At 38.9% G+C, this 13,836-nt stretch overlaps 1 protein-coding gene across 3 annotated transcripts in view; it reads left to right on the forward strand.

Annotated features, from left to right (window-relative positions):
• SDG40 (SET domain group 40) overlaps positions 1-5,464 on the forward strand; it is a 34,755-nt gene extending 29,291 nt beyond the window's left edge. For 2 of the 3 annotated variants that reach the window (XM_010253897.3, XM_019197155.2), the window contains one exon: positions 4,658-5,464. In XM_010253897.3, the coding sequence (XP_010252199.1) occupies positions 4,658-5,323 (666 nt within the window). In that variant the 3' untranslated portion in view covers positions 5,324-5,464. Of the gene's footprint in view, positions 1-3,399; positions 3,550-4,657 lie in introns of all 3 variants that reach the window. The other variant, XM_010253895.3, reaches the window with a different exon arrangement.
• Positions 5,465-13,836: the final 8,372 nt, after the last annotated feature.

The following is a 13,836-nucleotide window of genomic DNA, read 5'->3' on the forward strand; positions in this document are numbered from 1 at the left end:
TGATAAATTCATAAAACATAAGATTGATTTTTAAAATTTAGAACTAAAAGTATAAACATATAATGGATTATAAAATATAATGTTAAAAATTCAAGTATAATAAGGTACAATTTTTAATTACATGCTCAAATATGATTCAGTTTCTCTCACATCCAGATTAACTACATGTTAAACTAAGAACTCTGATTGCAATCTTTAGTGAATTTGGAGCAGAAACAACATATGCAACCCACCAATCAGCTGTAGAAATTTAAATAATAACAAAATATTAATTAATAAATTATTTGAATAAATAAAGAGGATTAATTAATTAGATTAAACAAAACATTAATTAATAATTTATTTAACTTTTAGGTCATGCATGTATTATAGATAATTCTCTGCACGGGAGATTGGTAGCTTTTCTTTCCATTCTTTTCTTTTTCAAAAGTAATTAACTAAGAAGGAAGGGAAAATTGAGTGAACAAGAATGGGAATTTTCACAGCCTAAAGGGAGCCTAAACAACCACTGCAAGGAAGTTAGCTACCCAATCCCACACAAACACACACACAAAAAAAAAAAAATTATCATATTCTGATTTTTTATTAAGAGAGAAACTATGCCTTCCACATATGAAAAAGAACCAACCCTCAAAATAGGTCATCCCACACTAGAAGACAACAAAAAAGACAATCGCAAGCAACACCAACAAAACCCTTGTGACCCTTCTCTTTTGAAATCTAAGGCCTGAAAAAAAAGGGCTTCCAAACAAACCATGCAAGGCAAACAATTATGTCTATAGCCATCTCAATGCACCTCCATATGAATTTTACTTGAAGCACTTAATCAGCAACCAAAACATGACTCAAATTCATACTGCAATTCTGAGAACACCCCTATAAATAGTACATTAATGTGGACTTTTAGAGTTTTCAGGATGAGAGTTTGAGCTACACCAGTCAGCAAATTGAATGATCAAGAGAAGGCAATTGAGAGATTCACGTGGGGGAAAAAAAAGGGTGCAACTCTTAAGTGAGCATGAAGCTTACATGTTTACCATATGCAGAGAACCAGTTCAATGATTTCTTTGACTTTGTTTGCTTATGTTTCTTGTTCTTAAGTGCTGGTTCAAAGTTAATATGACATTACTTACCTAGGGCCTTTATGGCAGGCAAAAAAAAAAAAAAAGAAAGAAAGAAAGAATGGTAGGGATTCTCCTACCTAGGTAGTCCCCTCCAAGAGGAGATAATGTAAATCTCACTTTCATGGATTTTTTTCAATCTCCAGCTATTCAGAAGAGGAGACATCTTAGGAGAAAGGTTCAAATTTTTGACACGATATGCCTTGTATTAGACGTATTGTATCGTATTGGCAAGTGGCCAATACACCTTAAGCTGTTGTTTTAAAATGTTAAACAACATTTAAACCTACCCCCTGCCCTATTTTTGAAAAAAAAAACTAGAAAAAGGGATGCATGTGGTACAAACTACCGATACACCCCTTCCGCTATATCAAGGTGTATCGATAATTCGATACTTTGACCCTTGCTTAAGAGATAATAGTCAGGTGGTGATTTTGGTCTACTCTGGTCTTGTAGACGCCTGTGATCTGTTAGAATTGATCTCCTCTGTATTCTTCATGGGTTCAAATTGTCCCTTTTCATGGGATGTGAGAATGTTCTAGTTAAAAGTGATTCCGAAGTAGCTAATGAGAGTGTGGAAGCAATAAAGGGTGGGAGGAGAGGTTTGGTGTGCAAGCTAGACTTGGAGAAGGCTTATGATATGGTGGATTGGGACTTTCTTTTGGTGGTTATGAGAAGTTTTGGATTTGGAGATAGATGGTGTAGGTGGATCAGGGGATCAGGGGTGTGTTAGGTCATTTCACCACTCTATTCTGGTAAATGGAACTATTGTGGATCATTTTCCTGCTCTTAGAGTTATTAGGCAAGGGGACCCTCTCTCACCCTTCCTGTTTACACTAATTGCAGATGTTCTTGGAAGACCATCTGTTTACACTAAATTCATCCCCTCACCAAATTCCTAGAATTTGGTGAGGGGATGGAGAGTTGGTAGGGAGGGCATGCCAATCACTCATTTGTAATTTGCGAATGATACTATTTTGTTCAGTGATGGGGGGTGATATTAGGTGGATTAGAAATCTGAAATTGGTTATCCAGCTCTTTGAGAAAATGTCCAATTTGACGGTCAATCTTGATAAGAGTTGTGTGGTGGGGATGAATTTAGGGCAGAGGGAGGTCTTAGATAGTGTTGAAGTTCTTGGATGTGAAGTATCTCAGTGGCCTATGACATATTTGGGTCTACCTCTGAGTGATAATCCGAGAAATGAGTTTTTGGAATCCAGTGATTGAGAGATTCGCTAAAAGATTGGCCTCCTAGAAGAAAAGCTACTTGTCTTTGAGGGGTAGGATTACTTTGATTAGGTTTACATTGACTAATTTGCCTGTGTACTATTTGTCGGTGTTTAAAATTCTAGAAGTGGTAAGTAAAAAATTGGAAAAACTCATAAGGGATTTCTTATGGGAGCCTGGAGAGGAGAAGAAGGATCATAGAGTGTGCTGGGAGGTGGTATGTAGAAAAGAATTTTGGTGGTCTAGGTTTAGGGAGCATCCAAAAAAGGAATTTGTCTCTGTTGGGTAAGTGGTTATGGAGACTTCCAGTAGAAAAGGACAAATTATGGGCAAAGGTGGGGTTATAAGCATTCATGGGCTTGCGGCTGATGGTTGGTACATTGGTCCATGGGCTAGAGCAACAAGAGCTTCACCTTGGAGATCCATCCATGACATTTTACCTCTTTTCTTACCTTTCATTAAATACCTTGTACTTTGGAAACCTTGTTAAATTTTGGGAGCATGTGTGGTTGGGGGACTCTCCTTTGAAAGAACAATTCCCATCCCTTTTTATTTTGTCTGACCTCAAGGATGAGCTAGTTTCTTCTTTTTTAGTGCCATCTAGCTCCAGTTTTGGCTTTGCTTGGAATTTGGGGCTTAGGAGGGGACTTAGAGATGCTAAGTTAAATTGTGTCTCCAACTTACTTCATAGTTTGGATGGGGTATTCTTGAATTCCTCAATGTCTGATAGTCAGTTTTGGTGCCCTTCTTCTTATAGTGCTTCCTTTTTCTTGGCCTTGACCCAACCTACATACATTTCTTTGGTGCCTTTTGTTGTTAAAGAGGTTTGGAACAAACCTATTCCTCCTAGGACTAGTAGTTTTTGTTAGGAAGTTATCCTTGAAAGAATCAATACTTGTGATCTCATTCAGAGAAAGAGACAAAATAGTTGTCTTTCCCCCAATTGGTGTATCCTTTGTAAGGCCAATGGTGAGACTTGCTACCACTTATTAATCTCCTGTCCTTTTCTTTCTGTTATTTGGGAATGATTTTTCTCTTTGTTTGGATGCAGGTGGAACCCCCCACCAAATGTTTGAAGCTTGTTCAACCCTACCTTTGTCAATTGGAGGAAAATGAGGGGGAGAATTCTGTGGAAGTGCACAAGAGCAGCTGTTTGCTGGTCGGTTTGGGAGAAAAAAGAGCTTTTCAGACAAGGAGAGAAGTAAAGAGGCTCTCATTGAAACTATTACCATAAGAGTGGTCCATTGGGTGAAATATTTGAGTAGTTTTGAAGGCATACCCGTCGATGACCTGCTTAGGAAATGGAAGGGGATGGCTAACTCATCTTTATCCAAGACTGTTATCAAACCGTTTTGGTCCCCTCCTACTTCTAGGTTCATCAAGCTGAACTCTGATGGTTAATGAGGGAAACCTAGGCCCATTAGGCATAGGGGGTGTCTTTCAGAATGAGGAGGGGAGGGTTATTGCTCTCTTTTTTTGGACCCATTAGTTCAGGGGACTCCTTGAGGACTGAGATCATGTCTTTGATGGAAGGTGTTCGGAAAGCAAAAGAACTAAACATCAGAAAACTGATCATTTAAGGGGACTCTAAGCTGGTAATTAGTTGGCTGCAAAAGGAGGAGTTGGGTTGGTGGAATTACATTAATTAAAGAAGGAAGTTCAAATGGGTAACTCAAGGCATAAAGGTTAAACTTCAGTGGGTTAAAAGATGTGCTAATTCTTTTGCTGATGCCTTGGCAAAGCAAGGGGTGGGAAAGAATCATCTGTTTTGGGCTGTGATGTTATTTGTTGTTTTTTCTTCATGTCTCCTCGGAGAGAGTTAAGAGAGTTTACCTCTCTCCGTGGTGTTTCATTGTAATTCTTTTCTTAATTAGTGAAAGTTTTTCTGTTATTGATAAAAAAAGGTGATTCCCAAGTAGCTATTGGAGGGGTGGAGATCCTTCTCTAAGTCCCTTGAGATTGAGCTACTTCATTTGTGAGCTGAGATTCTTGGAGCTCAGAGAGCTTGCAAGTTCTTTGTTCTTCAGAGAAAGCATTTTTTCAGTTACAAATCAGATAAAAATGGAACCGATTGAGCAATGCAGCTGGGCTAGATAGAAAAGTAACAGCATGGGTTGAGAATTCTTAAGCCATTTGGTTCCCATTTATTCAGTTGATGGCCTGATTCTGGAGATTTTTTTTTCTTTTTTAGAAAGATTGCACATTTCTCGTGTCCCACTCAATGCTGTACTTGCAGGTTCCTCATCATCGTTTTTTTTGGGGGTTGACTTAACTAGCTGAACTGTAATCTCATGCATTCTTATCTGCAGGTCCTTTTAAGTTATGGAACATACACGAATTTGGAGCTTCTTGAACACTATGGGTTTATTCTTGATATGAACCCTAATGACAAGGCGTTTATTGAGTTGGATGCTGAAATTTGCTCATCTAGTTCATGGTCTAAGGATACACTCTACATCCAGCAAGATGGGAAGCCATCTTTTACTCTACTGTCTGCATTACGTTTATGGGCAACCCCACCAAACCAGCGGAAGTCTGTTGCACACTATGCTTATTCAGGATCTCAACTGTCAGCAGAAAATGAGATGTCCGCCATGAGATGGATGGCAAAAAACTGCCAAATTCTTTTGAATAAATTTCCAACTAAAGTTGAAGATGATGATTTGCTACTACACATTATTGACAAAATGCAAAATTTTCCTTTACCCAAGGAGGTGGAGTATGAACAGATGATGTTGGCTTTTGGAGGTGAGGTTGGTGCTTTCTTTGAAGCTAATGGTTTGCAGAAGGGAGGAAGTGGTGGTGACATCACATTCTCTAGGAAGATGATACGCTCGATAGAAAGATGGAAATTGGTAGTTCAATGGAGGCTAAGGTATAAGAAAATCTTGGTTGATTGTATTTCTTATTGCACTGAGGTTGTTGATTTTCTTTCTTCTGAGAATTTGCTACCGAATAGAAGTAATAATACCTAATATAGTAATAACTAAAATGTTATGCATCTTTGTATAACGTTATTGGGTAGCTACATTTTTGGTTTCCTCTATGTTTTTATGCTATACATGTTTCTTCATAAATTGTATAATTGGGTTTGATATTTTACTAGATTTGTAAAAGTTGAAAGTTTATTAGTTGGTTGTACATGTGCTCAATACCTGTGAATTAGGGCTAGTTACTGCTATCTCATCCTGTATGCCCTTTATTTGTCCATTGTGTCAGTCAAACTGTTAGCTGACTTGTGCACCCAAGAATATTCATCACCACTTTCCTAGTCAATAGCTTGATTTCCCTGGTTAAATTCCTATGTAGCCATGAAGTCTCAGTGTTGTTTCTTAGCCATTGTACTCACTACCAGTCTACCACCTTGGAGTCTCCTTTACATTTTCAACCTACTGTTGACTTGGACGGTCGAACCATTTGAACCATCACCTGGCCCTCAGGTTTTCCTAAAACCTACCATTTGACAAAAAATTATTGACTTAGTCAAACCTGTGTAAGCCTGGTGGTTGAATCGTTGGCCTGTTTAACTTCGTTACCACGGCATGGATTACAAGTTGGATGTATTATATCAAAACTTTCGGAGGCCATAAGTTTTTAATTTTGGGTAATTTTTCTATATTTACACGTTTCAGGATACCTTGCCTCTATTTTTTTTTTTTGCCAAAAACACCATTTCAGCCTCATATCTCAATTTTTAACTTTTTTATTTATAAAAATTTAAAAATTGAAACAAAAAATATAAACTAGGCAAAATGAAACATATATATGTAGAATGTAATTATATATTATTTATTCTATATAATATATGTTTATATATTTATTCATTTATTCATATTTATACTATATATATTGATGATGTGTTATCAGTCTGACCCATCCGACATGGATTGTTAAAGCATTGACCTGCAAACCGGAGGCAAAAACGGTTCAGCTTCTGGGTTGGTTTTTAAACATTGCCACCAAGTATATGTTTCAATGTCCTTCCAACTTCAGTCCATATAAAAGCAGCTAGAATTTCGGTCCATGTTGATTCCCCTTCTGTAGGGCCTGATAATAAGGCCATTGATAACCTTAAATGCTTCTTCCACGCGTGAAATGCGCAGATTACCCAAGTCACACGGGTGTCAATTGGACTGGATCTGGTCCAATTCAATCCAGTCCAATGTGAGTTCATTACAAATGGACCAGGTCCAATCCAATCTGATGAATATTTTGGACCGGTTCAATTCAATGTCTGGTTCATCCAATTTGTTTTAATTTAGATTAATTCTAATTCAAACCTGGTCCATTGACACCTATATTCTTATCTTTTATCAATGGATCAGATATTGGCTCAATCCAACCCAATCCAATATAAATTCATTATGGATGAATCAGGTTCAATTCAATCCAATTTGGACCATTAAAGTCTGGACTGCTCCAATTCAATGTCTTGTTTCTCCATCCAATCGGATCTAATCCAAAACTGGTCCATTGACACTCCTAGCCACACCCATCATAATTCAGCTTCACTTGGTCATGGTTTAATGGGTCCATTTCTCTAATGTGATGATGTTGAACTTGAAGAATAAGACAACCTGCTGATCTACAAACAAAAACTCTACGCACACATTGGGAATATCCCCCATACATGTGCATTAAATTCATAGGGAGATGTTTCCCATGTGCGGCTGGATGCCTATGCTTGTAGAGCTATTCCTTGTAGATCTCATTGTCAACCTACTTGAAGTAACGCCTATGTTTGGGCTGAAAGGATTCAGCTCTTATAGATGCCTATGCAAAAGCAATTCATAGGGAGATGCCCTTGATGAAGTTCAAGGTCAGTCTCCAAAAGCAAATAAAGTATAAGATCATGTCTTCAAATTTCAATAAGTTGGCAAAATCTAAATCTTCAAAGAAGGCAATAAAGATTTAAAAATGGCACTACATGTGCGACAAGAAAAGTCTGCCAATACATTCATCCCTAATTAGTTGCTACTTATTTCATCAAGAAAGCGCACCCTTCTGAATACTATGTGCTTTGGGATCATGACACTAATGAGAAAGATGAGACTTTGAATGGTATTGGCTTAAGATGTATCATGAATAATTCTTTTGTATTATTTTCAATGGATAATATCAACTATATTCCTTTCTATCAGTAGGATGAATACTCATCTACAATGTATTGCATTTATGCTGCAATCAAGGTTCTAAATATCGATACGCCGGTAGGGGTGTATCGGGCAGTATCGGTCCTTTTATTTATTTATTTTTTTTTCATAAGCGGTTCAGGGGGACGGTTTAAAGCTCCTCCACTCCCTGAACCGGTTAGAACCCCAACACACCCTCTATAGGGGCGTATCGGGATGCTCTCGATACAATACGTATCGATCGATACGGGCCAATACGTGTCGATACTTTGAACCTTGGCTCCAATGATAGTTCAATCTTTCATTTTGAAATAGTGCAACAATATCTCTATGTGTATACTAATGAATCCACATGTCAAAAAAGATCCGACATCACAACTATCTAAAGCTTGGATAACTAATCCTAGACACCAAATCACAATCACTACAAGCTTAAGAAACCAATCCTGGGCACGACTTATTCTTGGGTAACCATCCCTAAACGAATAATCGAAAGCCCTTTGTAACCAGTTTTAAGCACAATTAGCAAATCAAAAGCTCTGGGTAGCCAATCCTAGGCACAAAAGCCCTAAATAACTAGTCATGGCCACAAAAAACAAATTAAAAGCCTTAAGTAACCAGTTCTAAACACAGAAGCCCTAGGTAACCAATCCTAGGCACAATCAGCAATACAAAAGCCTTGAGTAATAAGTCCCAAACACCAAAAGCCCTGGGTAACCACTCCCATATACTAACAAAAAAAGATTATTTAAACAATCATAGTGGAAAGTTATTGTGATGTCGTAGTACTTGTGTTATGATATGGATAACGGTGTTATGCTTAATTGTCACAAATCACATTGCTTCCTTTGTTTTTAATATACATGGACATCCAAAAATAAACTACCTTGCGAAAAAAAAAAAGATTATAAAACTGGCAAAACTCAAAAAGGGAATTATAGAAAGTGTTCCTTTTAATTTACATAACAAAACAATTTACAATTCATTAAATCTTTCATCTTGCCAAAAAAACATTATATATACATATATTCTTATAGTCATGCTACTCTCATCATAGTGACCTTTTGAAGAATGTTCTTCGCTTTTGCATTTCCTCATCTCTTTCCTTTCCTTGGTTTGTTTCTTAACATCAACTTGTAAATTTGCTATGTGTAACTTTAGGCTCAGTTTGGTAGGAGTGGAAATATAAGTATGTACTGTGCAAATACATACAAAATAATACAAAATACAAGGTTTTGCACTCTACAAATTTATATTTATACTCCTTTCAAACTGAGCCTTAAAGTTACAATATTAGCATCCAATTCCACAATTTGTTGTGCAATGGTAGCCTCGTCCATCTCCTCAAAATCAGATCCTTTGTAAAGTGATGACTTCCATAGATAATGAGCAACATGTACCATCTGCCATCTCATCATCTTCACCTTAAAATCCATCTTGTTGAACACATCATATGTCTTCATCCATCGGACACATTCAATCCAACTTAATTCTTTAATGGGCTTGCAATAGTAAATTGCATCAAGGTAGCAATAATAATTGGTTCCGTTTCACCCTAAAACCGCTTTTGGTAAAAAATCGTTGATTTGATCAGTGACCTATTGACCTAGAGAACGGTTTTTGGTTGTTTTTATTTTATTTATTTTTTTTAAGTCAGAATGGGCCATTTGTTTGAACCAGACGGTCAGACCATTCAACCTAGGAGCCAGTCCCCTGAACGGTTCCATGTCTGGTCTAGTTTTTAAAACATTGCCTTCAAGACTGCATTTTTTCCTACAACAGGTCCCTTGGACCTCCATTAGGTTGACAACATCTATAGACAATGAGATTATTTCATAATCATCCTACTCTTTCCTTAGGTTGACAACAAGGATGAGCCCTTTGTTACTTGCACTTCAACTCGAAGCACTTTTAGTGGCGATCACATAGTTGATACCCGAATAGCCAAACTAAGTCAGTCACAACATCTTTTGATTGCATAGTCGCCGTGGCTCCAGGAGTTGATGTTTTGGACATGTTCACAGAAACTTATTCTGTAATTGCACTGGTGACAGTCTTTGACATGCTCAACGCGATAGTCTTTGACATGCTTAATCGTTATGGGACCAATTCTCGGATTGAATGATCCGACTGTCTGGTTCGAACAGATAGTCCATTATGACTTAAAAAATAAATAAAATAAAACCACATAAAAATAGCCAAAAACCATTATCCAGATCAATGGGCTAGTGGTTCGACTACCCGGGTTAACGGGTCATTGATCAAATCAATGACTTTAGCCAAAAAGCGATTTTAGGGTGAAACAGAATGAATTACCTGACTAGTTCCCTGGTCAATCAGTTCAACTATCCGGTCCGGTCAGATTTTCAAAACCATGCTAGGAACTATTGTGATGAGGTGTCACCGTCACTAATACTTTCACGAAGCTGATTTAGCTCCATAGTCAATGAACTTGTGATAGAGTACACATTTATATGAGGAATTTCTATGACCAATAGTAGTTGTACATCAAGTACCTACACATCACCACACCATTAGTAATCACAGATGGCTATACAAAATCTAATGCAGAATCTCGCATTACTTACCTCAACCTTGCACGGATGTAGTGGTCTACCCCAACTTACATCATAGTAATAAGAATAGAAGTTTCCACTTAATATATCTTATACCAATGTTTCAACAATAGTTAAAGTTGCACCAACTGCAAAGTGCCGACCAGCTAGTTGATAAGGTCTTTGTTGGTTGTAGCAAAGACTTGGGATCGAATCTTGCTTGCACCTTGGTTGGGGGATGGGCTACCCCCGTTGTGTAGTCTTTCTAAAAGAAATAAAAAAAAAAGTTGTACCAACTTGTATTAATTCAATTGAATCAAATTGTTTGTGACCATGGCAGCCTGCACAAAAAATATACCAAGTGATAATCTCCATCATTGCGCAAAGTAATATAAAGTTTACTAAACTGAAAACTTACCATAATAGTGCACAACTAGGAGGTCTTTTTCTTCTATTGCAGCTATGGTGTGATGTTCACCACAAATCTACTTTTAGCATTATAAATCACACTAGCAATAGTTGCAGTCAAGGTTCAATGTATCAACACGTATTGGGTCATATCGGGAGCTTCCCAATATGCCCCTACAAAGGGTGTATCGGGGTTGTATCGTATCAAGAGCTTCCTGATACGCCCATACAAAGGGTGTATCAGGGTTTCGACCAGTTCAGGGGGTGGGTGGACCTTAAACTGGCCCCTTTGAACCAGTTTTGAAAAAAAAACTGATGATGCATGATTTGGCAACTCCTTATTGGCTAATGACTCGGAAGCCGAGTTGGAGAATTCCTTGTTGGAAGGTGACTCAGTTTCTGAGCTAAGTAAGGCTGAGCTATAAGGTAGCGCGAATGCCGAGCTAAATTAATGGCAAACTGTGTAGTTTCCTAGGAAACCTGTAGGGAAACGGTATTAGAGTGCTTTGGTTGCTTTACCTAGGGTGGGTACTTTGATGCTTAAGTCAACGAGTTGGAAGTTTTAGAGAGAATTAGAATGCTAGAAGATCAGAGTATGTGAGAGCTGAATCACACGCACCTTCTCTTAGGAAGGTGATGCCTTTATATAGGTGTAAGGGCTTGTAGGCCCCTTGCAACGGGTTTGAGATTCCTTGGGAGCCACTCCCGCTAAGTTTGGAGAGAATATCTCTATCAATTACGTGATCTGCACAGAGGGCTAAGGTCCCTTCAATCAACACTGATGCGGATGGTGCGGGTAGGCGGGCTTAACGGTTGAGCATTGTTACCCTAGAGAATTCGGTCTTGATAACGGGTTTAAGGAATAAGTCGGCGCGCACGTCTTGTAGGTTGCTACTTGTACCCTGGTTAGCTCGGCAGCTCCTTGAAGGAGGTTGCTCCTCACACTAAGGTCCTTTAGGCCGGCAGGGCCGAGGTACTATAGGTCGTCAATTGACGAGGTGTTGCTAGCCACTCTGCTGAGGTGATCTGCTTATTCGGTGTTGAGATTTCATCTAGCTGTTCAGGGATGACACATGTCGTGATGTCATTCGGAGGACCAAATTACCCTTCATCAATTGTCCCCCACTCCCGAGTCGACGTTAGCTTGGTGAAGGGAGTAGTTCACAGTCGCCTTTCTCAGTTTAGTAATTTGTCTAGCCGGTCCACAAATCGCTTGACGCACTCGTCCAACTCGGCTCAAAGACAGGCGAGGCTACAGCGAGTGAGTCGAACGATTTGCGGACTAGCTAAACAAATTACCAAACTAAGAAAGGCGACTATGAGCTACTTCCTTTGTCGAGATAACGTCGACTCGGGAGTGGGGGGCAATTGATGAGGGATAATTTGAACCTTGGTTGCAGTCATACTAGTCGTCATAGGCAACTCCTCGCACTATATCCTAGCCTACACCTCCACAACATCTCTCACCTTGTCACACTCTCCACTATCTGAAGAAATTACTTTGATTTCTTCCCTCTCCTCCCTAGCACCTGCCACTAGGATCTTGTCAATCGTCTCCAAGGTTTTAAAAAGGGAAAATTTCTTAAACTACCCCTACTGTTTAGCTAATCGACAAACTGTACCCTTAATGTTTAAGTATTGTCTTAAACCATTCCTATTGTTTTCAACAATTAACTAACTCTACCCCTATCATTAGCATCTGTTAATGTTCCATAAAAATCCATACACATGTGACACCAGGTGACGTATAATTTTTAAAACCCAATATTACCCTTCATCCCTCTCCCTCTCCCTCCTCCTCCTCCTTCTTCCTTTCAACAACAACAAACCGAGCTCTACCTCTACCTTCGTCTCTATTTCCACCTCCATCTCCATTCCATCTGATCTATCTCCACGAACGACTCAATGTCCTTATTCGATAGATGACTTGCATAGGGCATCTTTGTGAAGGGGGGAATCGCCTGTCAAGAAGAGCTTTGCTAGTGGAAGGATGGAGGCAACCTGAGCATGGTTAAGTCAAGGGGAACTCTGATAGGGTTATTTTTTGTGATGGTTTTGGTAAGGCAACATATGGTTTTGTAATCCCAGAAACTAGTAGGGATTTTATTGAGGTTGGATGTCGTGGTGTGGTAGAAGTAGATGCTTGTGGAGCACAGAAAGCCGTGTTGGAGTCTAACGCTCTAGATCTCATTAAAGCTATCAAAAAGCCTTCTCAAGCCACTAATTCCTTCTCCCCATCTTATTGGCTGATGTTTGTGCCTGAAATGGACACCAACCCAGGTAAAAATGGACTCTACTCTTCTGAAATCTTCCCAAAAGCTCATTGAGTACAGTTAGCATGAGATGGAAAGAAGGCATTTGAATAAGCCAAACATGGTTTTGAGAAGGCATTTGAACTCAACAACTTTGAATTCACTTTGGGGTTGTGTGTTTTGCCGTGAACCAGATTGGTGAGCTTTTGTAATGGGACTGAAATGATGACAAAACACAAGCCGCCATACCTCCAGAGGCTCCGCTTTGCCATAGATCCAACTTTGGTTTCACCCTGAACCTCCCCTTGAGCCATCCTGTTTGATTATAGTTATGGGGCACTCAATGAACCTGCTAGAAGAGGCTTTCCTGTGGGATGGGCTGGGAGAGTAGCGGGTTCTTCACTCTCCTTCTAATTCAGATACCGAATTGAATCTCTTGAAGACCAAGAAGCTCCCCCTTTGACTTAGGGGGCATTCCACCACTTTGATTAATGCAAACACAGTTCCCTCAAGAATATTATCTGGATATCTAGCTCGAAGAAAACCGAAGAGCAGGTGATTTCGTTAGGGACTCCTCTCTCCGACCTTAAGGAGCATCCAGTTCTTAACCTTGCGATTGATGAGGCTGATGAGGTTTACCCACATCTCAATCTCATCAAAGGCCGAGGTGGGTCTTTGCTTAGGGAGAAGATGGTCGAGGGCATTTACCAGAAGTTTGTTGTTATTATTGATGAGTCAAAGCTAGTTGATCATTTGGGAGGTAGCAGCCTAACTATGACAACTATGACAGTCAAGATTGTACCTTCTTGCTAGAAATTTACAATCGATTGTCTATAAGTGGACAGAATTTAATGGAAGGGTAAACCTAACTTTTCATCCTTTCTGTTAGAATGTAACGGTGATGGCAATTGTAAAAAAAATAGGGGTGGTGCAAGACAATAATTTAATTAAATAGTAAGGGTATAGTTAGTCAATTAGCTAAACCATAAGGGTAGTTTAAGAAATTTTCCCTTTTAAAAATCAACCGGAAGTAGAACTATTCTAGGGATCAGTTCCTGGGTTGAACAGTCTAACTATCTGGTTTGAACAGATGGCCCATTTTGATATAAAAATAAATAAAATAAAAAATGGTCAAAAACTA

Source organism: Nelumbo nucifera, chromosome 5 (genome assembly GCF_055504915.1).
Source record: "Nelumbo nucifera cultivar China Antique chromosome 5, China Antique-T2T, whole genome shotgun sequence".
Taxonomy (NCBI): domain Eukaryota; kingdom Viridiplantae; phylum Streptophyta; class Magnoliopsida; order Proteales; family Nelumbonaceae; genus Nelumbo; species Nelumbo nucifera.